Here is a 15,073-nt window from a genome sequence, read left to right as displayed (position 1 = left end):
ACCACGGCGCCTCCTATATATGAAATATAAATGGAGATATTTCCATTTTTAAACCAAGACCTAGAAAGAATTAATTTGCTTTTCTATTTTCATTCCATCAGAGGAAATTTCGAGTGAAAAAATCAATAGTTTGTTGCGAGTGATGGAAACGTTACCGTCCGTATCACACCTTTTTTCTGCGATCTGGACGTCCGCAATATTGTTCAGCAGCTGCTTTTTAGTTTTTTTGTTTTTTACTCTGACAGAGAAACGGGGCCGAGTTTGACGCCCGCGGCGCTCAACGCTCTCATGTCCATCCTTCTCGGCAAAAAAGCGTCTATTTATGGTGCTGTTGGACACGTTCTCGCACTAGAATTGAAATTTTCCAACGCATGTACTTGCATAAAAAAGGTTCTGTTGTGATTATATTAAAATTTATAAATCTTACTTAAAATAAATAATCGTCAGTTATTTTCATTAAATATTAACTTGGCCATGCTAATTTAGTCCTTCATTGGTGGGAAACGTTAGCCTGGGCCAGGTTACATTACCCCGGATGCTCCATGAGACCGTGTAATTCACCAACCGACACATTATCACATCAAATATTCACAATTTTGTGTATTCAGTCGTGAAAATAATATAAAAAGTTAAATTCCTTGATATCAGTAAATTTTCTTTCTTTTTTCATACAATTTTTTATGTACATATATCTATTGGGTTGTGAAAAGAAATTATTTTTTATTTGCAAAATTATAATACCTGATGAACAATAATAATTATTACTGTTGATTATTTGTCCAAATTGTAACATCACATTGTTTAGTTACAAATTGTGTTTATTAATGTACCACCGGGCATTCTCTGCCCAAATACATCATCCATACATTCAATATTATAAATTACATTGATTACAAGAGAGAGAAATTACATCAAAAAATACAAAGACATTGTTCATTTCGCCTTAATTTTATTTTCAAATCAATTTGGAAAATAGCGTCAGTTGAGTTAAATATAATTAAATGATTAAAACAAAAATACAAAATTTAAACTAGAGACATTGTTTTAAAAATTAAAAAGTTTGATATTTTTCTTATTGTTAGAATGCCTCCTTTTCTTTGATGTTTTTTTCTTTCAGATGTAAAACTAATTTATTATAAATTTGTCACTACTTAAATAAATAATATTCCAAGCTAAAATAAGCTCCAACTAGATTTTGTGTCGCAAACAGGCTGTTAGTGGCGCGAACGCCAACCAACATTTTGACACTCATCGCGCCCCACGCGCCCATCCACCGTGAAACAGCCACATAAAAAGGATTAAACACGCGGCCGGCGCATCTCACTTCTCATCCGTCCCTCCGGCATGTGTGATTTACGAGCGGCAACGGATCCATTTAATGTAATGCAATTCAAAAACACTTGCTCGCTCCAATGATAATAACTGCGCCGCGAACAAACGCCATTAATGCGATGGTATCTCTCACAAGTCTTTGTTTGCATGTACCCGATTCAAGTGCATGTTTGTACTTTTGACCTCGATCGGCCCCATCATTGCGCGGCTCGTGCAGCATCCTCTCTGCGGCGTCTTTGTTGCAAATCAAGTGCCACTCGTTCTTTCCCTCGTCGAGTGTTTTTTTTTTTATATATTCCCTGATGGGTAATGGATGCTCTGAACTCGTTCCGCGAAATGCATTTGTTTTGATTGCCGAGAGAATATCAATCACACTCATCAATATTATTTCCTCCTGCCAACGGCCTCCGATCAAGAACCAAGCTCATTTATTGTTCATCAGACCAAGTATGTGCTCTGACTCTGAATTGAGTTGAGCGGCCTAAAAAATTGACACGGAAACAAAGGAAAAAATTCGGCTTTGAAGGGGTCACTACGATTCTTTTAATAAGAGTCGCAACTAAATCAAATTATTCTGTAATTTCAACACCTCACAAACAGATTATCGAATTTGTTTAAAAGAAAATTATGAAAATAATTGTAATATTATTTTAAAAAACCAGCTAGGAAAGCTTACACTTTCTTTACATTTTTAAATTTCTTATCTTATTATTGTTAGCAAACATTATTTATAAAAATAATATTTAAAGTAGAGCAAATCGAAAAATGTAACAAAATGTGATAAAATGTTAAGTTAATAAAATTAAAAAAATATTAAGTTATTAATATAAATAATGAACAATATTTAAGTCTTAGTAATTAAATTTAAAAAAAAGGAATTAACAATTTTTAAAACAAATTAAGTTACTAAATTATTAATTTAAAAAATAATAATACTAAAATTAGATTGCAATGATTTCATAAAAAAAAATTTGTCTCTTATTGAATTTTGATTTTATGTAAGGAAAAAAGGAATTAAATTCTAAAATATTATTAATATTTTTTATAATTTTTCTTGTTATCTAAATTTTAATCATCATAGAGTGACCAAAATTGATTAATTCCGTTGCTTTCCCATTTCAAGCAATAAATTTCGTGACTTTGACAAATTGGAAATCTATCTTCCCCGTGTGTTCGTAATTAACTTTTGACGTCAATCACTCCTAATAAAAACAACGCCAAACAAGAGATCAAAGCGAACGAGGCGCACAAACAAAATCCGCGCCCGCACGCGAATCCTATGATGTGTATCCTACCCTCTGTGTGCGATGAATGTTAATTCAAGCGTATGCAATTAAAATTTCAGGGCGGACTGTTCGCTGGTCGACAAGCCGAATTCCGGAGCGTTGCCCGAGCACGGAGGGCTGAGCAAATTTGGCAAGGTAAGGATTGAAATTCACGCCGGCGACGAGGAGAGAAAGAGCGAAAGTGTCTGTGTTTGCGCGCCAAATTATTTACGCCGTGGATAAAATTAACGAAGAGTCAGCCGGGATATTTATTTTACAGCAGCAGCTTTTGCTCAACCTTTGAGTGAGAGCAGCGGAATTTAAGTATTTGCAGAGCAGAAAGGGAGAGAGCAAGAACTAGCGAGAGTGTGTCTGCGTAATCGGTGGTGGGTCTTGCTCGCTGCACCACTAAATAATCTGCGCCCACATGACCCCCTTGCGCCTCCACGCCTGCTGCTGGCGCAAAAACTAATTACTTTTTCAGCCCCCCGCGCCCCGCTGCGCTTTATTAATAAGTTAATAACTGACACCTCCGACCGGCATCCAACTAGGCCGCAGGGAAAGTAGGTTGCTGCCTTTTTCCGTTGCTTTTTTCGTGAAAAATTCATAATTAGAAGCGTGGTGAAGGCGATATCTGTTAATAATTCCTGGCCCCAAAAAGCCACCGGCTGGCCGACCTGCTGCCAATTTACCACGCGAGAGTCACTTTTTCGTGTTACCTTTTCTCTTTTTTTTTTTGCAAATATCTTAGACGCTTCACTTTTTAATCTCCGACGTACCAATTTTGTTGCTGTTTGCTCAAGTCAAAAGAGCCACACGCGAGTAGCGCAAAATGAGACTAATTCAGAAGTAGAAAATAAATCAAGTAAGTCTCAATTAGTTCCTTGTTTGAGGTTCATTCCAAAAATGATTAATGTTGATTACAACTAAATAACAGATGGGATAAAGATTATCATTGGCATTGTTTGAAATCCATAAGTCCACACATCAGTAAAAAAATAGCAATGAAATTTTTTAACTTGTGGTAAAACTAATGTAACAAGTAGTAGCTCTTCAATTTTTCATACCTAAAATGATTTTTATTTTGCTGACGTGTGAAATAAAGAATGCGGCAGTCTGTGGCCAAAAAGCTGTGCAATGCTTATAATCTTTGGTATAAATGATCGTGTTTATCCAGCAGATGGTGGGACAATGAATTTATATCGATTGAATGTAATCAATTTTAAATCCTGATCTTATTATCGACCATTTTTATAATATGTTATCCAATTGTAACAACCAAGGAGAACATAATATATTTTAAATTCAGAACTTGTGCTGCATTAATGCAATTCCCAAGAATGTTTTCTCTAATAAAGTTGTAGTTAATTACATTCATTCAAATGACTCCTCGATGCAGAGAGAGAATTACATCGACACGCTGTAGGATCTAGAACAATGAGAATTGCCCGTCTTTTCCCACTTTTTAACTCAATTATTTCCCAGAGCATCATCGCTCGGAGCAGTTTCTTCCCTTTTTGTCGATCCCACAACGAGATGAGATCCAGAGAATTGCACTCGCAATGCACTTCCACCCTAATCATCATCATTACACTTATCTTTCCGCGAGTCAAAGCAATTTAACGTTGAAAAGCTCATCTGCAGAAAATTATCCAGACACAAGCCATTGATTCAATTTTCATCGGAGCGGAGGCAAAAAATCGATTACTCTAGGACGTGATGTGCGCCTCTCTGCAGCTTCTCCGGCGACCTATTTTTCATTAGCCCTTTGCCTCAATGAGATAAAACGTAATGAAAACGAATATATACACACTCCGCCGACTCTGCCCCCATCGATTTCTCTGCCGAGCCTTGCAGACGCCCTTTGAAGCAAATTTAAATGTTGTTCCGTCTTGCGGAATTTCATGCCTGGTGATTTCTTCGTTTGAATTCGCGTGCGTCTGTCATTATACGGCCGAAATGCGATGCCTTTTTCAAGTGTCTGACACAAAATAAGAAGCCTGCAGAGGGCCATGCTCGGCAGACGTAGGACGTGCGGCTTACACGGCGACGCTCGTCTTCATTACACATGCGGATCTCATTTTGCTCCAGTGCCGCCCGCAAAAAAAAAACGGCAATCGTCCTACGCGACCACTATTTCAATCGCCGTTTGCATGTTCACTGTGCACATACGCTTGCTTTTCAGCAAAGCAAACAGTTACGAAATAAAATGCAAAGGGGCCAGTAAGCGTCCTTACTTCTTATTACTTTTGGCACACTTGCGCACAATGAATTTTTCCTACTAATATCACAAAAAAATTTTATTGTTTGATTAAATTTTTAGCCAGACTTTTTTTACTTTGAATAGTTATTCAAAAGAAAATTGAATTTGTTTTAATATTCAATATATTATTTTAAAATTTTACTTTTAGCAAAAATATTTTACTGCTAGTGAGTTTAACATAATCAGTAAATTATTTCATGTATTTTAACAATAGTAATTTAATTTTTAATCTCTGAAAAAGATTACAATATTTATTATGCAAGTAGGTTTAATCATGCCAAGGACGTTCCATGGCTATGGTATTATAAAAAAAAATTGCTAAATATAACCAACGTGTTTAAATAATAATTACTCATCATTTCCACTACTTATTCTTGTAATTTAAATTTACTATTAAGATTTTTCAGTTCGCATGTCTGGCTTTTTGGTAGATCTCCATATAAGCTAATGATACCCTTCTCTTTTTTTTTCATTTTAGTAATTTCCATAATAAGTTGAGCTTTAGTAAAATAAAGATGACAATAATAATAGTGAAAGTGAAGAAAACGGGCCAGTCCTCGTTGAAAAAAATTGTTTCCTCACTTTCACAACCACTGCCAATCGAGTGCCAATTTCTTCAAACACTTTACACAGAGATCATGTCTATCATGTTGATCATTTCACGGATAAAGGTGTTTTCAATTTTGTAAATACTATCCCTGGATAAAAATGAAACACACAAATTTGAATGAAGATTAAAAAGTCATATTTAAATTCATCGAAAATTACGTTTTTTTGTAATTGTTTTTGAAATATTTATATTATTTTTTATGTCAAAATCACCCTTCTGTTTTTTTTCCAGAGCATCGTGAAGGAGATGAACCGTCTGGGGATGATCGTGGACCTGTCACACGTGTCCATCGGAACGATGCGCGCCGCGCTGGCCGCTTCGCAGGCCCCGGTCATCTTTTCGCACTCGTCGGCCCGCGCGCTCTGCAACTCGACCAGAAACGTCCCCGACGACATCCTCAAACAAGTGGTGAGTCTCACGTCCGGCCCATTAGCCGTCCGATGAGTAATTTATCAGGCCCGGAACTGCTGCCGACTGCAGCTTCTGGTACGTGAGCGAGTGGGCTTTGCACTTACAAGGCGGCGCCAATCGATGGCCTGAATTTTGAGCCGCTCACAACGGCCGGCCGAATATAATCGAGAATAATGAGAGAGGCGGCCGGCAAACTGATTGGCGCCGGATTGAGAGAGAAAGAGCAGAGCAAGGACGACGCCGCAATCTGCAATCTGGCCCACCAGCCACAACGTCACTCGTGTTGGCCAAAAGTATCCAGCTTGCAAAACTTTATTGCCAAAAGTACACTTTTGTTCGATTCCAAAAAGCAGTGTCAGGTCGCGATTTTAAACTTTTTGACTACATTATAAAAAAAATAAAAATATATTATATTCCACGCTGTAAATTCAAATTATTAATTTTGATTTGTTTATTTACCAGTTGAGAGCTTCCATAATGTATTTTTGCTTAAGCTAAATGGTTATATCAAAGTACATAATTGATTGAATCTGAATCGTAGGATTTTTTTCACCCAGAATAGCAGCATTTTGTATGCATTGGAATTTTTAATCATTAAGAAAATTAGATGATTTAATATTTAATATTAAAAAAATTATAAATTTAAAAAAATTCTATTATTTTATTACAACGCTCTAATTTTTAATGCTCCATATAGTTTGAATAGGTGCATTATTTGACATAAATATAATTTTAATTCAAAAATGAAGTTTTCTTCTCTTTTTTCAAACATAAATTTTTTTATCGACTGAGAAGAATAAATAATAATAATTATATTTAATGCCCTAAAACAGTCAAGTTTGTATTAATTAAAATTATCACATATGAATATTAAAAACATCAAAGTTATCAATTTTAAAGTTTGATGTAATACGAAATGACAGTTTTTTACTTGCTTTCAGATGCAGAGAGTAATAAAATATGATAAATAAAACCATTTGCTATTAAGTCGGTTTTTCATTTCCCAGTTGGTTTGGGATCCGACTCATCTCGTTTCCGCCAATGAAAAGTCGAGCGTCATTAAACTTAAGGAAGTAAATACATGTACGTGAGCCAAAAGTTGCGGTCGCAAGTTTTAATCTCGGGCGGACACTTTCCAACTTCGCCGACGGCCTCGTAAAATCAACAACCGTGACAAGAGTTCTCTATCATCAAAACTTTGCTTATTGTGAGACGAGCTCCCAAGCTTCCTCATCGGCTTTGCACATTATTCCTAATTGTAAGTCAACAACAAAGCAGTCTGATAGCGAGCCGAGTGATCGATCGCTGGGTCTGAAGGAAGTATTGAAGGGGTAAACGCTTTTACCAAATGCGTTAGAGTTGAATTTCTACAGCCGATACTTTTTATTTTCATGGACAGTCATTACAATTAACTGTAACGCTTAAAATGGAAAGTAATTTTGCTCTTTAAACAAGATCAGCTCAAAACATTTATTAATTAATTATTGTTACAATGGGCATCACGCTAAGGAAAGACACAGACTTCTTCGTGCTTAAAATTAATCAACATGGCAAAGATTTTTTTTACCTCGGCCATTATAATATGAATCAAATTAAAAGGAATGTTATTCAGTAGCTTTTAATTTAAAAAACAAAAAAATGTGGCTTATTTTACGTTGAAAAATCACCCATTTAGATATATAAACGTTAAAAAGTTTCCAAAATAGGCATAAATTATCTTTAATTTTTTTCTAGTTTCAAACACCTGATTGAAAATCATTAACTTAATTGTATTTGATCATCGGAATAATGCAGTGAAACGCTTGCCGAGTATATAAATTCGCGCTATTTGATTTACGGCGCCAAACAATACATAATCTCACTAATGCTGTTTGACCAGCGGCGGCGTTTCTCTCAGGATAATTACGCCGTCTTTCAGCGCACGGTGCCGCGAGCCAAAGCCCTCGAGAGTTGGGCCCGAGCGTTGCTAAAAGCCTTTGAACTCGTTATTATTGAGGAGCTCTTCTCGCGGCGCAACGGGCAACGCAAAACGACCACGACGAGTTTATTCCAAGTGCCTCTCTCTCTAAAAGCGCGCGAATTGTGTGGGCTAATTAAATGCCAGGCGGGACTTGTTTGTTTTGTGGATGTGTTTCAAAATGATGGGACTAAACGCTTCCGCCGCCGGCCGGGCTCGACACGAGCCCTTGGGCAGAGACAGACGCAAACGACGCAGCATATCAAAGGCTTCTTAAACCAGGGACAATTATTTTGCCACGTCTTCATTAGTAATAAATATTATTTCTCTATTTTACAATAGAATCGAGAAGGATTTTTAATTATGTAGTTTAAAGAATATTTTAAATTGTTTGATTTTATTTTATTTATACTCAAAATATATATTGAATAAAATAGAATATTTAAATGTACAATTAAATTATTGATGTTTCAGCTTGTATGCGAGACTGAAGTTTAATATTTTACATCTTTGTAAAAAATACATAACGATGTAGAAAGTTCTACAAAAATAACTCTAATGCATCATAATATTGTTGAATGAGAATTACCAAGAAAGGATCCAGAGGAAAATTATGAATACATTATCTTAAAAGATGAAGACAATATTGATCTAAAGCAATGTAATTCACTTTAATATTTACTTTTCATAAATTTTTCCAATGTCAATTAATGTTAAATAAGAAAAACTAAATATTTATTTAGTATTTTTTTTTTTTGTGAAAAACAAAGTGCAGCACCCAAGTTTTAATCTTAACCAGCTAAAATTAAATGCTAAAATTGTTTAAATGTATCATATTTTCTTGCAGCTCTCATCTTACCTCCATAAATTTTGTTTCAGGCCTTAAACCGAGGATTGGTGATGGTGAATTTTTACTCTCTTTTCCTGACCTGTCAAGAAAAAGCAACTGTCGAAGATGCAGTCGGTGAGTGGAAGAGACTATCACCGGCCCGAATAGGCCGATTTGCATATTTATTGCAAAACTTTGCGTCCTTCGAGCTGCGGCCCATTTTTCTCGGCGCCAAGTTTGACCTGGATTGCGCGAAACAAGATTTCGAGTCTCTCGCAGATTATAATTTAATTTCAAGGCGACTCACTTGCAAATGTCGCGCACGAAAAGTTTTTCAATAAGTTGCGGGCGAAAGACAGTCGAAGGAAAGAAAGACGAGATGGCTGTGACGCGTGTGAGGAGCGGATCCGAACGCCTGCAGGCAAGCAACTAGGCAACCGGCTCCTTTTTTCACTCGAGCGTGTTGCATAAGCGGCGGTATTTGCAGGCGACGACGATTCAAAAGCGCACCTGCAGGCGGTTTTTGCCAGATAACAACCCACCCGCTCGACTTCGTATCACTCGCAACCGGGGGTCGCTGCGAAATAAAACTCAATATCTCCTTCAATGTTCGCGAACGGGTGATTTTTCGACGTCTCAACAATGACTTTTGATTAAGGCTCTTTTGCGGAAATGTTTGCGAGATTATTAGAGTTTGCCACTTGAGGCGTCTTTTGAGCAACGCAAAATAGGTCAAGTTGAAATTCTAGCTTTGAACCATTTGCAATTTTCTAGTCAGACAAATGTTTTTTTCTTCAGAGAAAGTAATTTTTAATATTTTTCTTCAAATTATTATATTATTTACTGTAATTGTTACTAAAGAAATTATTTTAATTGCCACTCTTGCTAAAATCAAACAACAGATTAAGCTTTTCGTCGCTAAAAAAATTCATTTCCAAATTCCTTTTTAGTAATATTCTTCATCTGTTGCCTCACTATTTTGGAATTTAATACAAAAATGGCTTCTGCTGCAATAAATAACGATATTTGTAAATTTATTTCTTTTTGGAACTGCAAAAATTCATTTTTTCCTTTTTTTAAGATTTAAATCATTTTTTTTCACAGGAGTTTTTCCACGATACTTATTTTTTACAGCTGATCTATATTTTTTAAACAATTTTGTAACTTCCTCCACATTCCTGCTCATGAGGGCAGAGCTAAATTGAATAGAATAGCTTTTGACAGCAGTTCGAACTGCCGCAAAAGTCTGCCCTATTTTCATGGTTGCAAAAAGGCGCAGGCCATTCATCACTCGTTTGAACGATTCGTTTTGATTTTTATAGCCCAATAGCCCAACGTTTGCACACAAGCGATGGTAATAAACATGTTTGTCCCCTTTTTGTCGGCAGCTCACATAAATCATATTCGATCCGTGGCCGGGGTGGACTGCGTTGGACTCGGCGCCGGCTACGACGGAATCAACTTGTACGTGTGCTATTTTTTTCTTTGTGCATTTTCCACATGTACACGTGTCGCAGGGCTCGATTGACGACGCATTGTTTTGTGTTTTCAGCACTCCTCTGGGACTGGAAGACGTTTCCCGGTACCCGGCGCTGTTTGCCGAGCTCATCCGCACCGGCCAGTGGACGGTGGACGAGTTGAAACAACTGGCCGGGCTCAATTTCCTCAGGGTCATCGAGAGTGTGGAAAATGTGAGCACGGAATTTTTATTTCTTTTGCTTTTATAAAGGTGGAAAATTTTTTACATGCCAAATGTTACGTGTTGAACGTTTGAGCTAATTTTATTTCTCTTTAATTAACAGAAGTTGTTTCGAATACATAATTTAAAGAAAAATTTACAAACTTGTGATTTTTAATTGAATGAAATGAAACTTCGTCTTCCTATATTACTTTCACATCAGATAAAATCTGGATGCATTAAAAATGAAAATTTTATCAACGTATATTTTCTCGTTATTTTTTCAACTAATTTTTTTTTCACAGCACCGAGACAAATTGAAAACGTCAGGGATGACGCCCCTGGAGGAGAACATCCCTCCAAGATACATCAAGAACAAGGGCAACTGCACCTCGGCTGACCTGTAATCGCAGCTGCAGCTTGTACTGGAACCAAAATCACTCGGTGCTCTTTTGGCACAAATCGTTTAGCAAACAAATAACTATAATAAAAACAAATTAAAATTGTATGTTGTAATTAAGAGGATGATTCCAAAGAGTTAAGGAGGCGAGCGATGAATACTCCAAAGTACCTTCTCATATCATAATAAGCGCGCAGCTCAACTTCCTCGCCATGTTTTCTGTCAACCCAGAGCTGCTCTTTTGGTTTTTCTGGTACTCGGTATATTAAAAATTAGTTTGATTTTTCACAAGAAAACAAACTAACTTGGCATAAGTTTCGAGTGTTAAAGATTTCAAGAATTTTCCAGGTAGACAAGTGCTAGTGATTTTTATAAATAAAAATGTGACAGGTATAGCGTCATAACTAACAAAACTTTTATAGAGCTTGATGTAAACTACGTATGTCTGATTACGCCGCCACTTTTGTTTGATTGTTGTTGAAAACCGCCTGACCTATAATCCGGAGGGAGGAAATTCAATTTGTAATTTGTTTTATCTTTACTTTGTATCAGTGCATTTCAGCAGAAATAAAAGCAGGGGCGGATCAGGTTGGATAAAGAGTACGTCGGGGAGCAGCCGGCGTTTTGCAGTTGCGAGCGAGTCAGTTTTATGTAAATGGCACAGAAGTGTGCGGGCAATAGCAATAAAAACTTATTTACAACCACTATTAATTTCAACGACTCCCATTTAGTGAGGCCGGCCGCGTCTTTGAGCGAAAGGGGATCGATAAACGTCGTTTTGCCTAAATATCAAAACTAGTCGGCGTCGGCACCAATTGGCTGTAAATATTTGGCACCTAATTATGAAAAATGTCCATGCTACGATAATTGGTGTTCTTTATTGTTTAAGTCTTTGTTAAAAGAAAAACATTTTAGTTTAAATCTTCAAAGCACAAAAATAATTAACTAATCCATGAATAAAATTTCAAAACAAATTTTTAGCGTGACAATATAATAAGAGTAATAATTAAAAATGTACATAAATCAAATTATTCTGTCATGAGTTTAATTTAATTATTATTTAGAGTTAAAAAAATTAAATATAATTTATTTCAAAATAATAATATTTAAGCAAGAATATATAAAATAACAATTATATTATATTATTTGTTTTGCAATTCAAATTTTTTAACATGCAACTTGCTCAACGCATAGCAAATAAAATTTAGCGTAGATCCCAAATATAATGCTATAAAAAATTTGAGTTTGACGCAAAAATGAAGCAAATCGAACTGTTAACTAAATAAACGTGTCCACTAAATCACTGACGTGCCAACAAAAGAGTTGTTTCTGTGCCATATTAGGGAAGTGGCTGAAATTGTGTAAATAGATTTTAAAAAGCTTCGTATCAATTAAAAACGAGTGAACATACTAATTGTAAGATTTAACAATGCAAAAGATTTAATTGCGAGTTGAGAGTGATATTTGCATCAGTCTGTATGGTAAAAATAAATAAACTTTGTACTCACTCCATTGCGATTTTAAGAGACGGAATATAAAGTGAATTTCTAGAATGTGTTAAAATTTGAAGATGGGGAGAATGATTGTTGATTAAAAATGTGTAAAGTAAAGAAGGGTAATGAAAATAAAATGAAATGTTGAGCTAAAAACTTATTGTTTAAAATTGATCCAGGTAACTGGTTTGTTGTTTAGTAAAAAATAAACATTTAGAAAATCATCGTCATAATAGTTTCTCTCGCCAAATCTCTCCCTCTTTTTATTGAGATATAAATAAAAATAAATTAATTATAATTATTTTGTAAATAAATTGATTAATTGTAGTACATACGTGACAAGCAGTTAACAAGAAAAACACCTACATTTTATATAAATGAAATTCGAGTGCGTTAAAACAAAGATAAGCGACGCGTTTCACTCTGCTTGCGATAGCGCGTCTCTCGCGTATTTTTATTTGTTTGCCCAGTGTGTACGAAATATAGAGAACTAGGCGGACACACGGCTGCGCCTCCACCAGCTAGCGCAGCGGCTTATCAGATAAGGTGGATGAGAGATTATTAGGACATCATTTTCAAGCGAGGTGCTGACACATACGGTGCCCTTCGTGACTCCAGAAAACTGCACTCGCCATTCGCAACGGGAACAATTTTCATGATGGAGCCTCGATCGACCCTGGCTCTTTTGACCCTGTTCGCCGTAGCGGTTTCAGGTACGGATAAAGACAATTTTTTAAGGTGTGTTTTAATGGTTGATCATATAGAAAGAGTAGAAAGATAAGAATTTGTTTGAACTTATTCAATTTGGTGTTTGTGTTGAAAATACGCAAAAATATTGTTAGTTTTTCCCAATCGTTTGTGTACATTATTATTTATATTATTTTATTTTGCCCTATAAAAACGTTATTTATTAACTCACGCTCTTGTATCAAAATCATTTCGTGTTTTCTTTATTCATTTTTATATGATAATTTCATGAAATTCTTTTATGAACTTGACATTAATATTTATTTAAATAATGTTTAACTGGCGAGATTTGGATCTGCAGGGAGCAGACTGGGAGAAAAGTGCGAATATGACAGCGACTGCGACGTGGCCTTTTCCTTCTGTAGAGGACAGCAGGTGTGTGAGTGCAAAAGAGGATTCGAGCAAGGACCAACAACAGACCGATGTGTCGCAAGTGAGTTTATCTGTGAAGTTAAATGAAAGCAAAAACAATGGCGATAGAAAAATGAAAACAAAAATTCAATAGGTGGTCATGAAGAAATAATTATAAAATCTTTGATTAGTTTGTACTTGTGTAAAGTTGCGTCAATACCGTCAATATAAATTTCACATTTTACATAATCATTTATATTAAAATTTCAAATACTTTTACAAGTTAATTCCTGAATTAATTGAATTATATAATAATTGCCACTTACATTTTTCTAAGAAAATTTAAATATTAATCAATTGTGTTAAACTAATAGAGTAAAAATGTTTGTCTAATTTAGAGTTCATTGAAAGGAAAATAATTATGTCAAATATCTTGAATTTTCCGATCCTAATTTTCATTTTGTTGGACGTGATTTAATACCAGCAATCGGAGCGCATTGCACGACGCACTATGACTGCGCTGGCCTTCCAAACTCGGAATGTGCGATGAACGTTTGCTCCTGCAGAGAAAACTTTGTGGCGCACTCGAGCGCTCGCGAATGTCTCATGGGTGAGTTTCATCCCCGTAGCTCTTAATTGGCCGGCTAATTGTTTTAGTGCCTACTTAAAAATTTCAGTGGCTCCGATCTACATGGCGACGTGCGTTGAACACGGCCAGTGCATCTCAGCCTTCGGGGACCGCATGGAGTGTCGAGAGTCCAAATGCCAGTGCATCCCCATGCACCACTTTACAGACAACGTCTGCATCCAGAGCAAAGGTTGAACTTTACAATTAAATCAAGCATTTTAATTAGAATTATTGCTGAAGAAAAATTGATAAATATTACTACGACGCTGCCGTATTAAAGTCATTATCGTTATGACCTAATGGATTAAGTTTGCAATCTTTGAAATAGCACTGGACGAGCCGTGCATGAGCAGCAAAGAGTGCTACGTCAGTGAGGACGACGAGATGAACAAAAAAGTCGCGTGTACAGCAGGAAGATGCCAGTGCATCATGGGCTTCCACATGGCTCTGGACCACAAAACCTGCACAGGTAAAATAATTTTGACTCATGCGCATCCAAGAACTAAATTGAAAACTCTTTTAGATGGCGCTGGTCAATTAGGAGCGATTTCCCTCTGTGCATCTCTAGTTCTTTCAATGACACTATTATTTTTTAAATAGCTCAAATTTCAACTGTTTAATTTTTAAACGTCCATTTAAGTATGTATATTATTTTAAGGACTTACAATAAATTTAATAGTTTTATTTTTAACCAAATATCAATTACATTTGGTCGCTGATGGATTTCATTTTTCGGCGGCCCATCAAATGCCACTCAAAACAACACACGTTATGCATAGTTATATTAAATAAAATATATGAGTGTAAGCTATCTTCTCCTAAGTGAAAATAAAAAACTTTGAAAAAACAACTTCCTCCTTGCGGAATTTTTCAAAATAAAAAAAAAAAATTATAAAAAAAAATAACAGTTTCAGTCACATTTTGCAACCCTATTCCATGAGCAAAAGAATAAAGGAGCCCGTTTTTGTCACTCTATGAACGTTTTCCTTGAGTCTATTCATTGATATAACCAAACGTATTATTTCAATTAGGAGTCGAGGAGCAGGGCAGCATCAGCAAGAAACAAAAAGAATAACTTTTTGCATTAACGGCAACAGCAATACTGGTGA

The 15,073-nt window shown here is 35.9% G+C and overlaps 2 protein-coding genes across 3 annotated transcripts in view; both read left to right on the top strand.

The window, feature by feature from the left end:
• Positions 1-12,458, top strand: part of LOC132202781 (dipeptidase 1-like) — a 78,172-nt gene extending 65,714 nt beyond the window's left edge. For both annotated transcript variants that reach the window (XM_059629957.1, XM_059629958.1), the window contains 6 exons: positions 2,678-2,753; positions 5,702-5,878; positions 8,718-8,802; positions 10,056-10,131; positions 10,220-10,358; positions 10,651-12,458. In XM_059629957.1, the coding sequence (XP_059485940.1) occupies positions 2,678-2,753; positions 5,702-5,878; positions 8,718-8,802; positions 10,056-10,131; positions 10,220-10,358; positions 10,651-10,752 (655 nt within the window). In that variant the 3' untranslated portion in view covers positions 10,753-12,458. The remainder of the gene's footprint in view (positions 1-2,677; positions 2,754-5,701; positions 5,879-8,717; positions 8,803-10,055; positions 10,132-10,219; positions 10,359-10,650) is intronic.
• A 322-nt stretch (positions 12,459-12,780) lies between these two features.
• On the top strand, positions 12,781-14,840 carry LOC132202786 (protein delta homolog 2-like). The gene is made up of 6 exons (XM_059629965.1): positions 12,781-12,951; positions 13,287-13,418; positions 13,821-13,946; positions 14,014-14,154; positions 14,293-14,433; positions 14,488-14,840. The coding sequence occupies exons 1-6, from the start codon at positions 12,894-12,896 to the stop codon at positions 14,562-14,564; spliced, it is 675 nt and encodes a 224-aa protein (XP_059485948.1). The 5' UTR covers positions 12,781-12,893; the 3' UTR covers positions 14,565-14,840.
• Positions 14,841-15,073: the final 233 nt, after the last annotated feature.

Source organism: Neocloeon triangulifer, unplaced genomic scaffold (assembly GCF_031216515.1).
Source record: "Neocloeon triangulifer isolate White Clay Creek 2 clone unplaced genomic scaffold, ASM3121651v1 ptg000015l, whole genome shotgun sequence".
NCBI lineage: Eukaryota > Metazoa > Arthropoda > Insecta > Ephemeroptera > Baetidae > Neocloeon > Neocloeon triangulifer.
The sequence above is the reverse complement of the archived record's forward strand: the minus strand, read 5'-3'. Positions and strand labels throughout refer to the sequence as shown.

Bases quoted from the DNA above. Each gene is read 5' to 3' on its own strand.
- LOC132202786 (XM_059629965.1), top strand. From the start codon at position 12,894: ATGATGGAGCCTCGATCGACCCTGGCTCTTTTGACCCTGTTCGCCGTA. The intron at 12,952-13,286 runs GTACGGATAAAG...TTGGATCTGCAG, and splicing joins GTTCGCCGTAGCGGTTTCAG to GGAGCAGACTGGGAGAAAAG. The intron at 14,434-14,487 runs GTAAAATAATTT...AAACTCTTTTAG, and splicing joins GGACCACAAAACCTGCACAG to ATGGCGCTGGTCAATTAGGA.